This window comes from Pituophis catenifer, unplaced genomic scaffold, assembly GCF_029215685.1.
Source record: "Pituophis catenifer annectens isolate HBS135680 unplaced genomic scaffold, rPitCat1.0.hap2 SCAF_9, whole genome shotgun sequence".
Taxonomy (NCBI): Eukaryota; Metazoa; Chordata; class Lepidosauria; order Squamata; family Colubridae; genus Pituophis; species Pituophis catenifer.
Window position 1 is genome coordinate 23,858,955 of NW_027256889.1, and position 20,678 is coordinate 23,879,632.

The following is a 20,678-nucleotide window of genomic DNA, read 5'->3' on the forward strand; positions in this document are numbered from 1 at the left end:
TCAGTGACACTGGGGAATTTCACCCATTTGTTCCTGAATGAACAACTTAGAAATGGTTGTTTGGGCATCGAGGAAGAATTTTGTAGTTATCATGATTAACAAAAGCAATCTTTTGAGCTAGTACTTGGAATTGACAATCAGACAATGTAAATGGATTGTAAATGGATTCTCCCTGTGCCCTTTGTGTAGCCTAAAGATTGATATTAGAAAGATAAATGTATGGCAGATTTTATTCAATGGATTGAGGACTTGATTGCGTTTGTCACCTATGAACAAACTGCCTATCGATGTAGATTTTGTATGGAGAAATATAAAATATGGCCCTTGTTTGTACAAAATACAGTAGGTTAAAATAATAGTTACCCTGTTTCCCCGAAAATAAAACATCCCCTGATAATAAGCCCAACTGGGCTTTTGAACAAATGTGCTAAAATAAGCCCCCCACCTGGAAAATATTTAAACGGATGTGCAGCCAGTCCCTGCCATTTCCTCTGGTTTCCTCCATGTGCCCCAAAATAATAAGAGCTCCCCAAAAACAAGGCCAAGTGCTATTTCTTATATCTTTCAAAAAGATATAAGACAGGGTCTTATTTTCGGGGAAACACGGTATATCAGTGTATTAGATATATGTATTTGAATAATAATTGCATTAAATAATTACCTGTAGAATTGTCTATGGGGATTTTCAATAATCCAGGTCATGGTTGTCCCAAAGGTGCTTTTCAAAAGGCAACTGGCCTTTCTTAGAAACTGGACTTTTCAAAAGACTTACATTTTGAAGAGCTCCTTTGAGATTTCTCTAGAATTGTAACTGTTTTGTCAGGCCAAAGAAGCAAGAATGACATGTGAAATTACTTAAGAGTAGTTTCTTTTATTGTTCCTTACCTATTGGCAGAATCTTGTCAGACTAAAGCAACTATCTATATAACTATAGATATATTCTGTGAACTACTGTGAAGTGCTAGGGAGAAACCATCTTAACCACTTCCTGCTGATCAAACTTTCCAAGTTCTGCTGCCTCTATGCCCCCAGGAGGCAGCCCCTCCCTTCTGGGAATCCAGACTACATTCTACTACATTTTTATTGTTAATTGATATACTTTTTTTCTTTATTATATTTTATTTTTTAAAAAATGCACTTTGCTTGTTTCTTTTTCTTTGATATTGTCTGTATTTTTCACTTTGCACGTTGTTCTTTTTCTTTTTCTCATTATTTCAAAAACAATAAAAGAATAAATATAGAATTTTGTACCAAGGTTCTCCAGGTTCCTTAACATATCCTTGACTTTATTCAGCTCCCTTTATATACCTGTTGTAATCTAAAGTGGTTGCATGTGACTTTTCCAGATAGTGGAGCATTTCTTGCTCCACAAAATTCTAATTGAGTGCTTAGCCTGAGAATGCAAGGCTAGAAGTATCAGGAAATTGATATTCAGATTGTGTTTTTTTTTTTCCAGAAAACCCCAGAGAATCCTGTTTTGATCCAGGTCTGATTAAGAATGGGACTCGTGCTGGAAGTGAGCTGAAACTGGGCTCCACAATCACATATTACTGTGACAGTGGTTATGTGATTGAAGGGATATCCACTTTGACATGTGTCATGGGAGGAGATGGGAAACCTGTGTGGAACAAGCCAAGGCCTATGTGTACAGGTAAGTTGGAGGTGTTCTGAATTCAAGTAGAGCATCACTCTTCTTCTGATACAAATACTTACAAATGATAGAGAAGAACTGAACTTACAAGTGAAATTATGAGAATTGTAGAGTGGCTAGAACAACTTTCTTTTTTTAAAAAAAATATATCTTTTCCATTTCAAAAATGTTTTGTTTTCCATATGATGTCCTATCTCATTATCTAGGGCATTCCTTGAAATTCCCCACCATTTGAAATCAAATTCTGTTGAACAATCATTCATTAGGGTTTTATTGCTCCCAGTGTATAATGCAGCATAAGTTATAAAAAATGTATCAGGCACAGGTTCTGCTTAAGATGCATTCTGCAGCATGCCTGCTGCTTATTGCCCATTGAATTAATAGAGTATTCTGGGCCAGCAATCTAGGGAAGAAAAAGGAGGCAATCATCAGAAACTAACCTCATTTTTCCTTTCTCTGTGTTTTAGCACCATGTGGAGGTCAGTACACAGGATCGGATGGTGTCGTCCTGTCCCCCAATTATCCTCAGAACTATACCAGTGGACAAGTGTGCCTGTATTTCATCGTTGTGCCCAAAGATTATGGTATATCCTTTATTGTTCATGCCTTCTAATCCTTTTCTGGTTGTAGTGTTGATACAAAGAGGTGAGCAGAGGTAATATGAGTCAGGAATTATTAATGGTACCCAACAGAATGATGGAAATCGTAGCTGAGAGTACAGAGCCTTTCAAGAGTCTACACCAAATCTGCCAGCTGAAAAATTATGCAGATGACTTCTCTCAATTTATCCTGCAGATGGAAAATGTCTAAAATAATTTCTCACGGGTAGGTTTATTCCTTAGAACCAGTTTAGAATAGTGGTTAAGACATCAGGATCGAAACTGGGAGACCGTGAGTTATAGTCTTGCTGTAATCATGAAACCAAAAGGGACGTGATGGCACAGTGGCTAAGACACTGAGCTTGTCAATCGAAAGTCGACAGTTCAGTGGTTCAAATCCCTAGTGCTGCATAACAGGGTGAGCTCCCATTACTTGTCCCAGCTTCTGCCAACCTAGCAGTTTGAAAGCACGTTAAAAATGCAAGTGGAAAAATAGGGACCACCTTTGGTGGGAAGGTAACAGCATTCCGTGCACCTTTGGCGTTGAATCATGCCAACCACATGACCACAGAGACGTCTTCAGACAGCGCTGGCTCTTTGGCTTTGAAACGGAGATGAGCACCGCCCCCTAGAGTCGGAAACGACTAGCACATATGTGCAAGGGGAACCTTTACCTTTTTAATCATGAAATCAGCTTGGTGACTTTGGGCCAATCACTTTCTCTAAGCCCTAGGAAGGAATCAATCAAGGTTCTGAATTCATGGCCTAGAAAGTGGCAGGCACTTGTTCAGGTAATTAGCAGGAAGTCAAGGTTGACTTAAAGGTAATGAGAGCCAGTTTGGTGTGGTCTTGATGGTCTGGATTAGAAGCCAGGAGATCATGGCTTCTAGTCCAACCTTAGGCACAAAGCCAGCTTGGTAATCCTGGGCTAGTTACTCTGGCAATATATTTCTGGAAAGCACCAGGAGTCAAGGCTGACTTCCATTACAGTTGTTAAGTGAATCATACAGTCGTTGAGAGACTCCAGCTTCCCCAATTTACTTTGTTTGTCAAAAGCTGGCAATTACATGACCCCAGGACACTGCAACTGTTGTAAATACAACTGTTCAAGTTTTGATCACATGATTGTGGGAATGCTGCGATGATCATAGGTGCTTGTGGTTATAACTTTGAACGACCACTAAGTCGAGGACTATCTGCATTCCAGATTTGGCAAAGCTTGCTAACGTTGCCAACTGAAAAGAACACCAAGGCACTGTGTGACTTCTTAAATGGGTATTTACAAGCTGTAGATCACAAAAGCATCAGGTGAAAAGCAACAACAACCAGAAAAGAATCTCAACCTTGGGGTTTCAAGGCAGAAAGGAGCACTACAGAGATGGGTTTCAGCAGGTTCTGACCAGTTCTGGAGAACGAGTAGGGGAAATTTTGAGTAGTTCGGAGAACCGGTAAATACCACCTCTGATTGGCCCCACCCCCATCTATTCTCTGCCTCCCGAATCCCAGCTGATCGGGAGGAAATGGGGATTTTGCAGTAACCTTCCCCTGGAGTGGGAAGGGAATGGAGATGTCACAGTATCCTTCCCCTGCCACGCCCACCAAGCTATACCCACAGAACCGGTAGTAAAAAAATTTGAAACCCAACCCTGGAGCCCTAGCTATATTTTGAAATGCATGCACCTACATACTTCCAAAGCTTTTGAAGGCAGCTCTTTTTTAAAACAAAATCTGTGTGGTATTTCATTTCTCCTTCATTTTTACAGGGAAAAAATGCTGTCACCCAAATGAATTTAAATTGGAAATAATATTTTGGGAGGGCTGGGGGAAAATATAGTCTTTTTTCTTCTTAGGCACAATCCAAATTGTTGTTTCTACATAGTCTCCATTCTCTGTGGAGCATATGCTCTCAGGGTTTTTTTTTAATCCTTGTTTTTTAAGCAATAGCTGGTGTCTCAATTCTTAACAGAATTTTTGAGCTGGTGTCTCAATTCTTGACAAAGAGTTTTTGTCATCCTCTCTGTAAGATATTTTGCCTTTTGGATATTTCTAGGTCCAATAAGAAAAGTTTGTGCTCTGTTTCATGTAGTATCCCAAAGGAATCTTCTTAAAGATTCCTTTAAGAAGCTCACAGTGGGAGACAACCCGGCTAGCCCAACTTTCTGAATTCATTCAGGTGTATCAAAAAGCTAACCAAAATGGGCTACATTTATGCAGCCAGGATACAGCTGCTACATTTTTAGTTGGCCTGGTAAAACAAGTTGCATAAATTCAGAAAATAATTTATTTCTGTTGCTGCTCTCTCCTAGAAACTTGCATTAGGCATTAGGTAATTCTGAACCAATATCTGAAGTTCCAGTGACTTTAACTGGCACATGCATTTGTGCATCTTTCTTTTCTTTCTTTTATGTACACTGAGAGCGTAGGCACCAAGACAAATTTCTTGTGTGTCCAATCACACTTGGCCAATAAAGAATTCTATTCTATTCTATTCTATTCTATTCTATTCTATTCTATTCTATTCTATTCTATTCTATTCTATTCTATTCTATTCTATTCTATTCTATTCTATTCCCTTCTTGAAGCTGCTTAGACTGGTCACCATCCTCATGCCTGGCCGGGGGGGGGGGGGATATTGGATCATCCCTTCCCATGCTTATGCTTTTTAGATATGTGGAGATAATTCCTGACATGTCCCAACATACCAGAGCAGGGGTCTCCAACCTTGGCAACTTTAAGACTTGTGGACTTCAACTCCCAGAGTTCTGGGAGTTGAAGTCCACAAGTCTTAAAGTTGCCAAGGTTGGAGGAGACCCCTGATCTAGAGAATACCAGATTGTGAACCCTGTTCTAGATTAACAAGTTGCCTGAAATTAAGTCCTTCTTTATATCTTTCTTGATTTTCTTGCCAGACATTCCACTGAATGACTAAATAAGGGTTTTTTTTTTCTATAGACTGTGAGTTATGTCTATGCCATTAAAGAATTTTACAGCTTCAAGGAGCTTTAGTGCTTTGGCATAAAACTGCATAGAAATCAGTACCACAAATGTTTTTGATACAGGGCTGTATGTTTCCTCTCTATGCCTTGACATTGTTTATGTTTGTTCAATATGCTACTAGTTAAAGGTCCATTAGCTTCAGTAACAGTGGAAAAATAGAGTCGCAGAACTGGCAAGGGTCATTGAAATGTCCTGGACAATGGAGAAATCCAAATTATCCCCACCCCACCCCAAAATGAACGCCCATTTTTTGAACACATATGGACACATCTAAGTGAAGTAGAGCCCTCCACTCCAGTGGTGGGTTTCACAAATTTTTGCTACCAGTTCAGTGGGTGTAGCTGGGGGAGGGGGGAGGTGACTGAGTGGGCATGGCCAACTTGATGTCACTCATGCCCACTCAGTCACATGACATCCCCCCACCTAGCCACACCCACAGGAAAAGGTAGGAAATTTTTTGGAATTTCCACCTATCTACCCCTGCCCTCCCTTCACCAGTCACCCCCATTTCCCTTCCTTTAGTGGCCCCAGCCCTAGCCCCACTTCCTCCCCCAGCACCGCCTCTTTGTTCGGGATGCTTACCTTCTGCAGCGGCTGGTCCAGAGTCTGGACTGACCGGAGTTTTCGGTGGCCCCCAACCAGCCGCCGCTGCTGGAAAGCTGCTGGCAAAGAAGCCTCCCAGGTCACTGAAAAGTACTGGAGGTTGCAGAAAAACCTGCTGCTGTCGCCTCCATGTTCTTTGCCTATGCACATCCCATTGCATGGGATGCATGCACTGCAATGGGATGCGCGTGCGTGAAGAACATGGGATGTGCATTCGCAAAGAACATGGCGGCAATGAACATGGTGGGTGGGGCGAGCGAGCGGTGAATGGGGGACCGGTTCAGAGGCGTGGGCAGTCAGCCATTGCTACCGGTTCGGCGACCTTGGCCAAATTTACTCCAACGGTTCGCGCGAACCAGTGCGAACCAGCTGAATACCCTCTCTGCTCCACTCCATTGCTCCCATTGCCAAATTTCTCTTACTGTTAAGAAGAATTTTTTCCCCTAGTATTCAGCAAGAATAATCCTAGATATGATAAATTTGATATCTGTTTTATTAAAAAAAAAAACTCTATTAGCATTTGAGTGTCCTTGAGTCTTTTTTTATAGAGCTAAAGTGAAATCAAAGTTTTAAAAATGAAGAGATGAAATTTGCAGTATTTTTAAAACCTGCAAAGGATCATAGGCTCAATCTTTCACAGCTTGCAAATTTTATCTTCCTATTCCCAGGTATGAAATTTATTACAATGTCGCAATTAAAATCTGGCAGGGCTATCACAGAGCAGGAAAAAAAAAATCTGTCAATGCCAACCTTGGCTCACTGATTACCATTTGGCCATTCTCAGTAATGAGCAATCAGTGTGTCTTTTTTAAAAAATTATTATTTTTTCCATATTATTTATGTCTTGCTTGTTACTGGTAGGAAAATCCCAAAGCAGGAATATAGCTCATTTTAAAAAGAATTGCAATTAAACATAAATAATTCAGTTTCAAATGTGTGTCCCGCCACCGCCCATTGGTTGGAAACGTCAATTCCTATGAGTCAAGGTCAAACATGCTGTGATTCAGAATCAAATAAAACCAGACCCAGAAAATGCACCTATACCTAAGGCAAAGGTAAAGATTCCCCTCGCACATATGTGCTAGTTGTTCCTGACTCTAGGGGGCAGTGCTCATCTCTGTTTCAAAGCCAAAGAGCCAGCACTGTCCGAAGACGTCTCCATGGTCATGTGGCTGGCATGACTAAACACCAAAGGCGCACGAAACACTGTTCCCTTCCCACCAAAGGTGGTCCCTATTTTTCTACTTGCATTTTTTTTTACCTGCTAGGTTGGCAGAAGCTGGGATAAGTAATGGGAGCTCACCCCGTTATGCAGCAATCGGGTTCGAACCGCTGAACTGCCAACCTTTCAACCAACAAGCTCAGCGTCTTAGCCACTTGAGCCACCGCGTCCCTTTACCTATTAAACCTATAAACCAACAGAATGGATGAATAAGCTAGTGCACTGCTGTAGCCAAACCAATCCAAAGTGGGATGAGCTTGGATCCAAATCAAAGTTGACCTTCACATCTGTGTATTTCTAATACTTCCTGTGTTCAACCTTTCCCTCTTTGAATTGCTGAAGATTACCAACAGGGCAAGCAAAGGTAGAGCTTCAGAAATAGAACAACAGCAGATAATATCCCAAATTGGTCCATTGGCCACCACACATTGAAGTTGCCAATGTTTCAAATGGCCCTTCTTGATTAGAAGGATGAAATCTCCAGGGCTTCAAACTGCTGCTCTAATAGAATGGTTAAGAGAGTCTTCCATAATCCTACTTCATTCAGAATATAAGTGGCCCATAGTTGCAGGCGTTCAAAGATTCTGCAAAACTCTGGGTAAAAGAAACTCTTCTAAAAGAGTCCACCAAATTTTAAGTCAGTTTCCTCTTCTTCCCCTCACTGCTCCATCCCTTCTCATACATCCCTCTTTTCCTGATCATGTTCTGTGGGGACCAGATGTTATTAAGCATATTAGTCCATGTTGAAATGGCATTTGGAAAAGGGATTACCGTATTTTTCAGACTATAAGACACACCTTCTTCCACCCTAAAAGGGGGTGAAAATTTAGGTGTGTCTTATACACCGAATGTAGCCCTGCCCGCCCAGTGGCCCCCACCCTATGGCCTCTGCCTCCCAGCAATTTACCTCCTTGCAGCAAACAGCAAGAAGAAACAGCTCCTTTCAGCTTCAGCGCAGCCTAATTAGCACAAGTTGATTGGATTGGCCTCCCGACTCTCAGCTGATTTGCTCTCAGCTGTTTTGGGCAGGGCTCTGCTGCTTGCTGCAAAGAGGTAAATTGCTGGAGCAGATTTTTTTTTCTTTGTGCTAATCAAGCTATGCTGAAAACAAAAATGAAAATAAAGCAGGCTGTTTACTGTTTGCTGCAACGAGGCAAAATTGCTCAGAGGCAAAGCAGAGGGAGATTTCTTTTTCTTCTTTTCCTCACCAAAAAAGATAGGTGCATCTTATACTCCGGTGCGTCTTATACTCCGAAAAATACGGTAAATTCATGTATATCCACTAATTTCAGCATTTGGCCAAATATATACAGAAAGTGAGATATCATGCAGAATAAAAGTATATCACACAGAAGAAGGCCAGGATATGTTCTGATCACAGAAAAGAGGTTTTTATAATAATCATTTTAATTCATGGAAGATAAATATTGATTGGCTCTTAGGAAAAAACTCCGTAAGAACAATTTGACAGCTGAACCAGTAACCCAGATAGCTGGTAGATTGCCTTTCAATATGCTTGGGAATTCTGGGAGTTTCAGTCCACATATCTTAAAGGTCCTGATGCTGGACAGTAGGATGAGTGGCATATACATTTAATAAATAAAACAAATAAATGACAGGGATGCTTTAAATGGGATTCCAGAACTGGTCAGAGAGTTGGAGCCAGTGCATTAAAAGCCCACTTTTTAAAAATCCTGGGGCCCCAGCATCTTTACACATCTCTCAGCTCCATTTTAGCTTCAGCTTTGCCAAGGGCACCAATTTGGTCTTCTAGAGAGGAATGATCAAATGTGTGCACCTTCTCCTATGTTTAAATACCCCACTTTTCTTTCTTTCCCACCGACAGTGGTATTTGGCCAGTTTGCCTTCTTCCAGACAGCTCTCCATGACATCATTGAAGTACATGATGGTCCAAACCAACATTCTCGCCTCCTCAGCTCTCTCTCTGGTTCTCATACAGGTAAGAAGAGGTTCTGCCTCTTTCTTTCCTCCTGTGGGTAAAAAAAGCTTCCTAAGAGATGTCTATCAAAAACTGTAGGCACGCCTTGATTGTGGAATTGTTAAAGGATCATGCTATGTATGTTCACTCTATGCATTCCCTTCCACCCATTCCTGCTTTGATATCAGTCCTATGATGGTTAATTGAGTGTGTTTTTTGTGATTGTCTAAAGCAGAGGTCTTCAAATTTGGCAGCTTTAAGACTTGTGGACTTCAACTCCCAGAATTCTCCAGCCAGCATAGCTATGTGGCTGGAGAATTCTGGGAGTTGAAGTCCACAAGTCTTAAAGCTGCCAAGTTTGAAGACCTCTGCTCTAAAGTGTTTAGCCATGGCGATTTTCAGCTCAACCCACAGGGAAAAGGGGAGTTATTCCACCATGGTTCACATAAATTTCAGGGGAGTTGTTATTTATAGAGAAATGAAACCGAGTAAAAATAAATCTAATTTACACTTTTGAGAATTATAATTCATGTCCTGATCACCAATCTGTGGAGCTACTATAAAATGCTGTACACAGGGCTACCAATGGATATGTTCTGGTAGTTGTAGCTGATCCTGACTGTAGCAGTGAGATTGCTTAGAAGTCAGTTGGCTGTACAAATGTTCTTAATAAATAATAAATAAATAATAAACTGCATCTGATAGGTATCCCAGACTGATCTTGGCTTTGTTTAGGCAAATTTTCAAAGTTGACTGGGAAGAAGGCAGATACAAGTGTCCAGGGGTGAAATCCAGCAGGTTCTGACAGTTTCCGGAGAACCAGTAGCGGAAATTTTGAGTAGTTCGGAGAATCGATAGCGGAAATTTTGAGTAGTTCGGAGAACCGGCAGATACCACCTCTGGCTGGTCCCAGAATGGGGTGGGAATGGAGATTTTGCAGTATTCTTCCCCTGCCACGCCCACCAAGCCACACCATGCCCACCAAGCCACGCTCACAAACCGGTAGTAAAAAAAAAATGAATTTCACCACTGCAAGTGTCCCAGGCTAATGTTGCAGGATCCAATCTGTGCCGATTGCTGAGACCAGAGATTTAGTCTTCTGAGCTTTTGGACTCATGCTGGAGCCCACCTTTAGGGAACTTTTCTCTACCAGAAAGTGTGCTTTGGGCAATTCTATTCCTGGAATTTATGTGGTGCTTGGTTGTGTGTAGCTTTTTAGTTGTTAATTGGAGTGTTGATGGCCAGCTATTAAATCTTGTCTGTTGTTTCCTTGTGCTGCCAAGTCCTTGGCTCCAAGCTGGTGGTAAATCAGCACTCTATTGACTGACATGGGGACCATTTTCCAGGCTTCGATCATTTCCCTGGCTATTTTTGTACCTGTTCGACCAACAATTTTAGTAGCCGCAAAATTGAATGTATGTCCTTATTCATTGCAATGTGTGGCCAGCAATGAGTTTCAGTCTTCTCGTCTGACCGTTCACTTGTGTTCTTGCAATCTGGTGGTTAGCTTCCTCTCCACTTATCCTACATAGTCACAGGGGCAATCCACGCAGAGGATCTGGTAGATTACATTAGAAGTATCTCCCACCTTCAAGCGATCTTTGCAATGCATTTGTCCTCACATGGTAGCCTCTGGACTGTGTGTGATGCCCACTTGCAGATCTCAGAACTTGTGTTCTACTGCTTCTGAAATGTTTTTGAAGTATGATAGGGAAGGATCAATGTAATAATGTCTATATGATTCTAACAATAATTTCATCAGAGGCAATGATGGGAAAAGATATAGCTTCTGTGCAATGCCTTCCCCCAAAGTCTCACCAGATATCCACTTTTTGGCCACAGGAATAGACGTTTTGATTCTCCCAGGTATTGTCCAAAACCTTTTAGTGAGTTGAGGTCATTTGCTTTCAATTTAATCTATTTCATAACTTTCATTTCAAGTTTATGTATTGCTTTTAAACTTATTTGTTTTCCTTTGTTTGTTTGTTTTTAATGTGCTATATTTTCTCACAAATCAACATTTTTACTTTCCTGGAACTTAATTTACCTAATTTGCAGGTGTGCCGTTCATAAAAGGTAGGTGGTAATGTGGTCCTAAAGTCTAGTAAAGAGATTTCTTATTTTATAGCATTTTGCTGAAGGTTGTTCTTTCCTCCTTTCCTAGGTGAATCGTTGCCTCTGGCTACCACCAACCAAATACTGATCAAATTCAGTGCCAAAGGGCAGGCCACAGCCAAAGGTTTCCATTTTGTCTATCAAGGTAGGTGAGGAGTCTGAAAATAACTCTGCTGACTATGACAGTCCAATAAAAATAGAGCATAAGCCCTCCAGAAATAATAGGAAAGATTGTGGCCTGAAGTTTTCTGAATGGAGAATATGCCATACTGCAATTTACAGTGACTTGAAATGTAAACTCAGAACTCCTCTGGGCTCAGACATAAAATCTTAGTGCACCGTTTTTTTTTTTTTATTTTGTTCCTCACCTTCTCCTGACATTCACTTGTTTACGCAATGCATGTTATGTGAAGGAAACACTTGAATTTTGCTAATCAGATTTTGTGTCTTAGTGTGTTGTGGCCCCGCCCTCTGAGCCTATTTCATCAGAGGAAGAAAGCTCCGAACATGAGGGAGAGGAGTCAGCCAGGCCTCCCTCTCCAGGCCCCTCCCCTCTGGCACTGTCTCAGGTGCCGGCCGAGAAAGAGGAGATTAGCCAGGAGCCAGGTGTCTCTGATGAGAGCGAGGAAGGAGAGCCGTCGTTCCTGGATGCACGCCAACGAAGGCGTGATAAACGGTTGCAGCAGTTAAGGAGGTGTGCTAGGGATTATAACTGAGTCACTGGACCACACCCCAGAGACTATATAAGAGAGGGTGGTGGCTGGTAAAACTCTGTGACGAACAAAAACTAACTCTGGCTAGTCACTTGAACAACGCCTGAAGCTGCCGAAGGGATATTGTTTTGCTGGACTATTTGCAATGCGTATGTAATGTTATGTTATCTGTTGAAGTAAATCTCTTGGCAGACGGTGCTTATATTGTTGCCAAGTTTGAGATAACGACCTGTGTGCGCGCCAAGTGCTTTCTTAACCCTTGGCTGGCTGTGTTTGTGTGTGTGTGGAGACGGGGACAGAACATAGTGTATAATCAGAATTCAGGCAATGTCTGGTAGAGTTGGGATGGAAATTCAATAGAAGAGGAATGGCAAACCGGTAGTGATGGGTTTTGAAAGCCACTACTGCACTGAAGCCATTTTGTGAGTGAGCCAGCATCTTCTCCTGGCACCCATGTGGTAAGAGCACATGATCAAAATTTTAAGTAGGAAAAAGATTATACACTCCAGAGCTAGGAGAATTCTTAAAGAAAACATTCTAGCATCAAATGAAAGATGAGCCAAATTTGAAGAACAGGGTTGTGCCTTTCTTCTGGCTGTTTGACCAACCTATTGCATATCACTTGTTCATATATCTTCAAAACGCAGACTGGATGATCGTATGTCAAAGATGCTGGGGCTGATTGTGAGAGATGGTGCCAATGGAAGGGGTGCTTGGTATGATGGACTACAGTGAAGTAGGAGGCAGTTTCCCAGGAAGGAGGGAGAACATTCCAGAAAGTGTGGGTGGAGAGATATACAGCACCACAGCCTCATGGAAAGGATTCAGAGCATAAGGAAAGCCACTGCCAGGGTGTAGTGACCTAGGCTTACTGAGTCATTACAAGACACAATTAGTCCCAAACGAACCTATTTTATTGTAACAGCTGAGAATTATGTTCATTCCCAGCCGAGTCCCAGTTAGTTGCAAAACAAGTCCTTTGGAAGAAGTCCTTTGGGATAATCACCAACCTTTATCTTCTTCGATACCCTGCTAAAGGCCTTACTTGGCAAAGCCCCACAAAGTTCAGAAACAAACAAGAGACGCCGACTGGAAACAGAATTAGCAACATTGCTTTCCTGCAAAAGGCCCCAAGTATCTTTGTTTCTCTTTTAAGCCTTATGGGAGGGGCCAATCATCTCCTGGCCTTACTCCTGAGTCGTCCCTTTTGCTTTAGCTGATCTTGCCTTCTCTGAGCACGCGTGCACTAAAAACAGGCTCCTCCTGTTCCTCTGCCTCTCTGATGTCCGACTCTGGAGGCTCCAGAGTCCGCGCATCACACCCAGATGGCCCTGGCCCCATCTCTGCCTCCAATGCAGAGCCCTCGTCTGGGCCTTCCCCAGACTCCTCACTGTCCGACTCCGCTGCTAGCTCTTCAGGCTGCTGGCGGACCACAACACTGCCTGGTTCTCCACCAAAAGCCTCTCTTGAAATGCTACTTTTAGATTCTTTGAACAAGCTTTACTTTTTCACAGATTTTCTTTGTTCCCCGGGATGTTTTTCAAAGGCTTCAATAAGGAAACTCCTAATTAAGAACACATCTAGTGTGTGTGATGTTCTCCAGAGGGGGATAAGAAAAAAGGCCCTTGAGAGTTATTCTCCAGAAGGACCTTAGCGTCAGAGTTGCCCCTTGGAAGCGTGGGGGAGTTTGATTTAGGACAAAGCTTGAGCCTACCACAGAGAAACTCAGCTTGGATTCCTTTTGATGCTTTGTCTGTCTAATCAGAGATCCATTCAGTCATCACTCAGCCTGTTTTGGGGGATGCATTTTGATAGCAATTTTTAATGATTTAAGTAGACATTGAAGAAGTCAAATGAGAGTTTCCTTCTTCCCTCCTCAATGTAATTGCAAGCCCCCACCCCTACAGTTCTTGCTGATTGCTTCTCTATAAAAAAAAAAAAATTGCAATGCAAACAGGCGTTTCCTACTTCTTTTGCCTGACTTTCTTCAGCTCACATCAGACTCGTCTCTAGTTCATCCAACTGCTCTTCAAGTCTTTACAATGCACAGGAAATGTATCACTTTGGCTTGAGCATACAGATACTCCTCGACTTACAACTTTTCCTTTAGGTAGCATTCAAGGTTACAACAGGACTGAAAAAAAGTGACTTATGATCGGTCCTTACACTGATGACCATTTCGGACCATATCCTGTGATCAAAATCCGGTCGCCTGGCAACTGGTATCTATTTAGGATGGTTACAGTGTCTTGGGATCACATGATTGCCATCTGCGACTTTCCCCAACTAGCTCCCAACAAGCAAAGTCAATGGGAGGAAACCAGATTCACTTAATGACTGCAGGATCCACTTAACGACTGTAGAGATTTGCTTAACAGCCATGACAAAAAAAAAGGCTATAAAATGAGGTGTCACTCACTTAACAACTGCTTTGCTTAAGCAAGGGAAATTGTGGTCCCAAGTTTGGTTGCAGAACAAACAAAAAAAATCCCTTTGCTTTTGATTTCAGAATAAGAGAGTATCACTTGAACAGATCTCAGAAATCTCTTAAGTGGACTGTATTATAGTGGAAGATAACACAGAATGCTTCAGATCCAGAAAGAACAACTGCAATTGTCTTTGATTTTCTCTGCTTTTGTCTTAGAGTCACAAATGTAATTTGTGCTGAACCCAACCTATCTTCCAGTCAACAGAAATATTGGCCAAGGGATGATTTTTGGTTTCTTTTTTGTTTGTTTCTTTTTTTGTTTTTGTTTTTAAATAACTGCAGAAAAAACAATTACTACCAACCTGCCTTCCATTGAGGAATACTGCATGAGTCAAAAAGAGGGCTGTGAAAATATTTACAGACCTCTCACATCCTGGACATAAACTGTTTCAACTCCTACCCTCAAAACAACGCTATAGAGCACTGCACACCAGAACAACTAGACACAAGAACAGTTTTTTCCCAAATGCCATCACTCTGCTAAACAAATAATTCCCTCAACGCTGTCAAACTATTCACTAAGGCTGCATTACTATTACTATTAGTCTTCTCATTGTTCTTATCACCCATCTCCTCCTATTTATGACTGTATGACTGTAACCTTTTTGCTGGTATCATTAAGATTTGATTTGATTGCTTATTTGTTCCCTATGACTATCATTAAGTCATTGTACCTTATGATTCTTGACGAATGTATCTTTTCTTTTATGTACACCGAGAGCGTATGCACCAAGACAAATCCCTTGTGTGTCCAATCACATTGGCCAATAAAGAATTCTATTCTATTCTATAGCAAGCAACTGAAGCTAAAAACAGGTTGAGCATCATTGTGCATCAAACAGCCAGGAACTGAGTCCAGCCAAGAAGTAACAGCAATGGATTTACTTGGAGACCACTTATAAACAATAAAGCAGTAGCAAAGACACACTTCTTAGGTTGTTGATTTGAAAGGGAGGGAGAAACATCTGGTAAATGCTCCAGAAGACAACATCTACACTTGGGCACATATGTGCCACTGTGTCACCTGACCACAAAGACTCTTTCATTAGATGCATCATTAGGTAACTATTGCCAGATCCAATTAATTCTGTGTTATGGCCATCTTGACCAAAGTGATATCTTTCTAAACAATCCTGTTATCTTCCTCTGGTTAATTGGGTAGCACAGAAAGACCCCAATCTACAACGCGTGAGAAGCTCACAAGGGATCAGAAATGCAACCTAACCAGTTGGGGGAAGGTAGCATAATTTTACTTGCAAGAAAATCCAAAATATTTACTAACTATAGGGAATAATATATGATGGAAATTGCCTGGACCAGCGGTAGTTGATTCCAAATGAATCTCAATTTCCAAATCTACCTCTGATTTCTAACTTATGTCTCTCTACACATAATAAAGAAAGAAAGAAAGAAAGAAAGAAAGAAAAAGAAAGAAAGAGAAAGAAAGAAAGAACTAGTTCAAATAATAAAGATGTACTTGACTAATGCTCTCTCTCTCTCTCTTTTGCTCTCTCCCTCCCTCCCTCTCCCCCCTCCCTCTCTCTCTCTCTCCCTCTCTCTCTTTCTTTCTCTCTCTCTCCCTCCCTCCGTCCCTCCCTCCCTCTCTCTCTCCCTCCGTCTCTCGCTCCCTCCCTCTCTCTCTCTCTGATACTCTCTCTCTCTCACACACACACACACACAGCAATAGCATTAAACTAAAACCTGTTTCTGCAACCTTATTGACTACTGCAACTCTGGTTTTTTTTCTCTCTCTCTCTAAAAAAGTCAAATTTGGGAATCATATCACTTAAAACAGGACAAAAGGTGCTGTTTTATCCTGAACTTGGGGTAAACTTTCAAAATGGGAATTTCATTCTGAGGTCAGAATTGAAATTGAACTGAATTAAATTAAACTGAAATGCTTACATTGAACTCTGAATATTTTCTCTGGACAGACAAATGCCTACCTAAAGGGGCCCAGGGATTTCTCATCCATCTATCCTTTCCATAGCCCCAAACCTCAGCACCCCACCCCTTACCTATCTCATGGGGATTTTTTTTATGGCAAAATCAATCATTACCTACTATCATCTGTTTCTGTGCCATAAGTGAGCAGTGAAATTGATGAATAGCAATCAGGAAATAAAATAGGCAAAGAAAGAAGTCAGTAAAATCTGGTCCTGGGAAGGAATTATTTCAGGTACTATCTGCATTGTATGTTTTACTTCTAACTTTTAGCTCCTGTACAAAAGTATCTGCTTACCAAGTCTATAATGTTCTTAATTTAAAACATAAATAAGCACAGGACTCTTCGTTACATTTATGTTCTCCATAGTGTTACTCTGGATGCTCTGGATTCAGCACTAAATTTCAGCTGCAAAAGGTCCTGATGTTTCCTTCTAAAATGGACTGATTCTCTTGAAAAAAATTCAGAAAAAAATTTGGGAGAAATAAGGACTTAATCTCTTGGATATTGATATTAGTTTTTCTAATAACTCTTGCTATTTATCATAGGATGCTCCCTGCATTTTGCCTCTGGGAGATTTGCTGGAGGATGAAGAAAAGGTTGTGTTTCATTAGCTCGCCTGGAAATAATGATAAACACAGGCTATAACACAAGGACACTTTTGAAGTATATGTTTCACCCTTGATCTCTTATGTGAGGTTTATTTTAAGAGCTTGAAAGCCAAGCTCAATGAAAAAGCTTTCCGTTGGCTCTGCAACCCAACAAGACAGACACAGACTTCAGAGGATAATTAGAAATGCAGAAAAAACAACGGCTATCCACTTGCCTTCCATTGAGGACCTGTATACTGCACGAGTCAAAAAGAGGGCTGGGAAAATATTTACAGACCCCTCACATCCTGGACATAAACTGTTTCAACTCCTACCCTCAAAATGACGCTATAGAGCACTGCACACCAGAACATTAGGCATAAGAACAGTTTTTTCCGAAACGCCATCACGCTAAACAAATAATTCCCTCAACACTGTCAAACTAGTTACTAAGTCTGCACTACTATTAATCTTCTCATCGTTCCCACCACCCATCTCCTCCCACTTATGACTGTATGACTGTAACTTTGTTGCTTGTATCCTTACAATTTATATTGATATTGTTTCCTGATTGCTTATTTGTACCCCATGACTATCATTAAGTGTTGTACCTTATGATTCTTGATGAACGTATCTTTTCTTTTATGTACACTGAGAACATATGCTCCAAGACAAATTCCTTGTGTGTCCAATCACACTTGGCCAATAAAAAATTCTATTCTATTCTATTCTATTCTATTCTATTCTATTCTATTCTATTCTATTCTATTCTATTCTATTCTATTCTATTCTATTCTATTCAGTACCTATCCTGCTCCATAATGTTCTCCTTTCTTTGTCTTTTGAAGCGGTTCCACGAACCAGTGCCACCCAGTGCAGCTCTGTGCCAGAGCCCCGTTATGGGAGACGGATTGGCAGTGATTTCTCAGTGGGGGCTGTGATCCAGTTTGAGTGTAATGCTGGCTATGCCCTCAAGGGATCCCACAGCATTGAATGCTTGACGATGCCTGGAACTCTTGCCCAGTGGAACTCTTCGGTGCCTACTTGTCTTGGTATGTATCTGCCAAAGACAGGACTAAGTGGCATTCACTGCCAGTCATTCTGTGGCATGTTCATTTTCTTTTTTGTATAACAGACTTTAAAACAGTGTTTCTTAACCTCAGCAGTCTTAAGATGTATGGGCTTCGACTCCCAGAATTCTGGGAGTTAAAATCCACACACCTTAAAGTTGCCAAGGTGAGAAACATTGTTTTAGAGCAGTGATGGCGAACCTTTTAGAGACTGAGTGCCCAAACAGCAACCCAAAACCCACTTATTTATTGCAAAGTGCCAACATGGCAATTTAACTTGAATAATGAGGTTTTACCAGGGGTGAAATCCAGCAGGTTCTGACAGGTTCTGGAGAACCGGTAGTGGAAATTTTGAGTAGTTCAGAGAACCAGCAAATGCCACCTCTGGCTGGCCCCAGAGTGGGGTGGGAATGGAGATTTTGCAGTATCCTTCCCCTGCCACGCCCACCAAGCCACACGACGCCCACCAAGCCACACCCACAGAACCAGTAGTAAAAAAAAATGGATTTCACCACTGGGTTTTACTACCTAAAATAATGATAAACAAGGCAGAGTTCAGCTAATTGTTCTAAGAAAAATGTGACAAATGCACTTTTATGCTCCTTCATTTTTTTTCTGCTTTTGAAATATTACATTTAGCAACAATAAAAAAAGAAAAAAACTTTTGCAATATCATTTTTCTCTTTCCCTCCTCTCTCTTTCTCTCTCTCTTTCTTTCCCTCCCTCTTTCTCCCCCCTGTGGGAGAAACGCGATGGAGCTGGGCTGGGGTGACAGTGCGCGTACCCACAGAGAGGGCTCTGAGTGCCACCTCTGACACGCCTGCCATAGGTTCGCCACCACTGCTTTAGAACAATGACCCAACCCATGGGACAAGCTAAAAAACTTTGGCTGACCTTGAAAACAATTGAGCAGGTTTGGATCTGGCTGGCTATGGAATTCTGGGAGTTGAAGTGTACACATCTCTAGGTTGCCGAAGTTGAGAAACCCTACGGCAAAGATGAAGGCAAAGAAGGATTGAGCTGTTCTTTGTTTAGCCATCTGAGATTTCCCAACTCCATTTGGAACAGTAGAAATCCTTTCTAAATGCTTCCATCATGAATATATTATAATCACATATGTTCTCCAAATGATTGCTGTAATTGTTCCAGGGTAACTTCTAATATGGATATATGCAAGGTTATTGGGTATTTGCAGAATTAACTTTTCTGGCAATATTGGCAATAAATGTGCACGTATGAAAGTAAGTTTCTAACCTCTGTGGCTGCAGAGATTTCCTCAGAAGGATTGAGATGAACCCTCCTGATAGCTTAGAAATCTTGGGGTTGGTGGAGAAACATTTCTTGCAAGTTCAGGGTCCTGCAACTTTTCTTCTCCCTCATTCAAGGCTAGCAGAAACTAAAATGCATTTTGCTAAATCCTGTTGCCAAATAAATTATGAATAGGGTAGAGCTCATTTCGTTTCAGATAATTTGCATCTTTTATCTAGGGTACAGTTTCCTTTCCAGAGAGACTTGTGTCAGGGAAAATGGAAGGCGTGACTCAGTGTTGCTGCGGGAAACGGCTGAGGCTCTCTAGCAGGTGCAAATCATCTGTAGATGCTGCAGGAAAGGAATGGGGAATGTTCTTTCAGCATGTTCTCCTTTTTTATATTGCATTCAAAGCAGTGGTGAAATCCAATTTTTTTTACCACCGGTTCTGTGAGCATGGCTTGTTGGGCGTGGAATGGCTTGATGGGCATGGCTTGGTGGGTGTGGCAAGGAAAGGATACTGCAAAATCTCCATTCCCACCCCACTCCAGGGGAAGGATACTGGAAAATCCCCATTCCCTCCCCACTCCTGGGGGAAGGATACTGCAAAATCTCCATTCCCACCCCACTCTGGGGCCAACCAGAGGTGGTATTTGCCGGTTCTCTGAACTACTCAAAATTTCCACTACCGGTTCTCCAGAACTGATTCAAAGTCATCCAGCAAGGATTCATGAGGAATTGGTGCACATCTCAGAGCCTGATCTTTCTCTGTCTTTGCTGCAGGATGTTCCTTGGGGTACACATCCTCCCTAAAATTACTTATTTATTAAACAAATTAATATAGCTGCCCAAGCCACATACAGATGACTCCGAATGGCTTTAAAAAATCCATCACATAATAAGAAAACCATTAAAAATGCCACCATGGCAACAACAATATAATCAAATCAGCCATTTGTAGTACCCAGGCCCCTTGGCAAAACCATGTTTTTGAGAAAGCAACAGGATGGGGGGCAACTGTACCTTGGGGGAATAATGTTCAATAAAGAAGGGGCCGCCACTAAGAAAGCTCTTTTGTTCCATTAGATGTACATCCCTAATCAATGGTACGCATAACATGCCCTACCTCCCCTTCCCTGTTACATTCAAATCATATAGGTTCAACACTCTTTTCTGCTTTATATCAATGACCTTTGTGATCAAATTATAAGCAGCTGTGTCCTCTTTGCCGATGATGTTAAACTATTCAACACCACAGGCAACTCTACTAGCCTTCAAAATGACCTAGACTATGTATCTGAATGGTCAAACAATTGGCAACTCCAAAGCTCTGCTAACAAATGCTCAGTCCTGCACATTGGCAATAGAAATAAGAACATGAAATATTTGCTGGCTGGTAACGATCTAAAAGTTGACCCACACTCTGTCAAGAACCTAGGAATACTCATTTCAAAAGATCTAAGCCCCAGAGCGCCCTGTAACATCATTGCAAAAAAGG

At 41.5% G+C, this 20,678-nt stretch overlaps 1 protein-coding gene across 1 annotated transcript in view; it reads left to right on the forward strand.

Moving 5' to 3' along the window:
- CSMD2 (CUB and Sushi multiple domains 2) overlaps positions 1–20,678 on the forward strand; it is an 819,526-nt gene that overhangs the window by 654,988 nt on the left and 143,860 nt on the right. Inside the window, exons 30-34 of the mRNA XM_070950069.1 lie at positions 1,457–1,651; positions 2,119–2,235; positions 8,919–9,032; positions 11,176–11,271; positions 17,711–17,914. Coding sequence (XP_070806170.1) covers positions 1,457–1,651; positions 2,119–2,235; positions 8,919–9,032; positions 11,176–11,271; positions 17,711–17,914 — 726 coding nt within the window. The remainder of the gene's footprint in view (positions 1–1,456; positions 1,652–2,118; positions 2,236–8,918; positions 9,033–11,175; positions 11,272–17,710; positions 17,915–20,678) is intronic.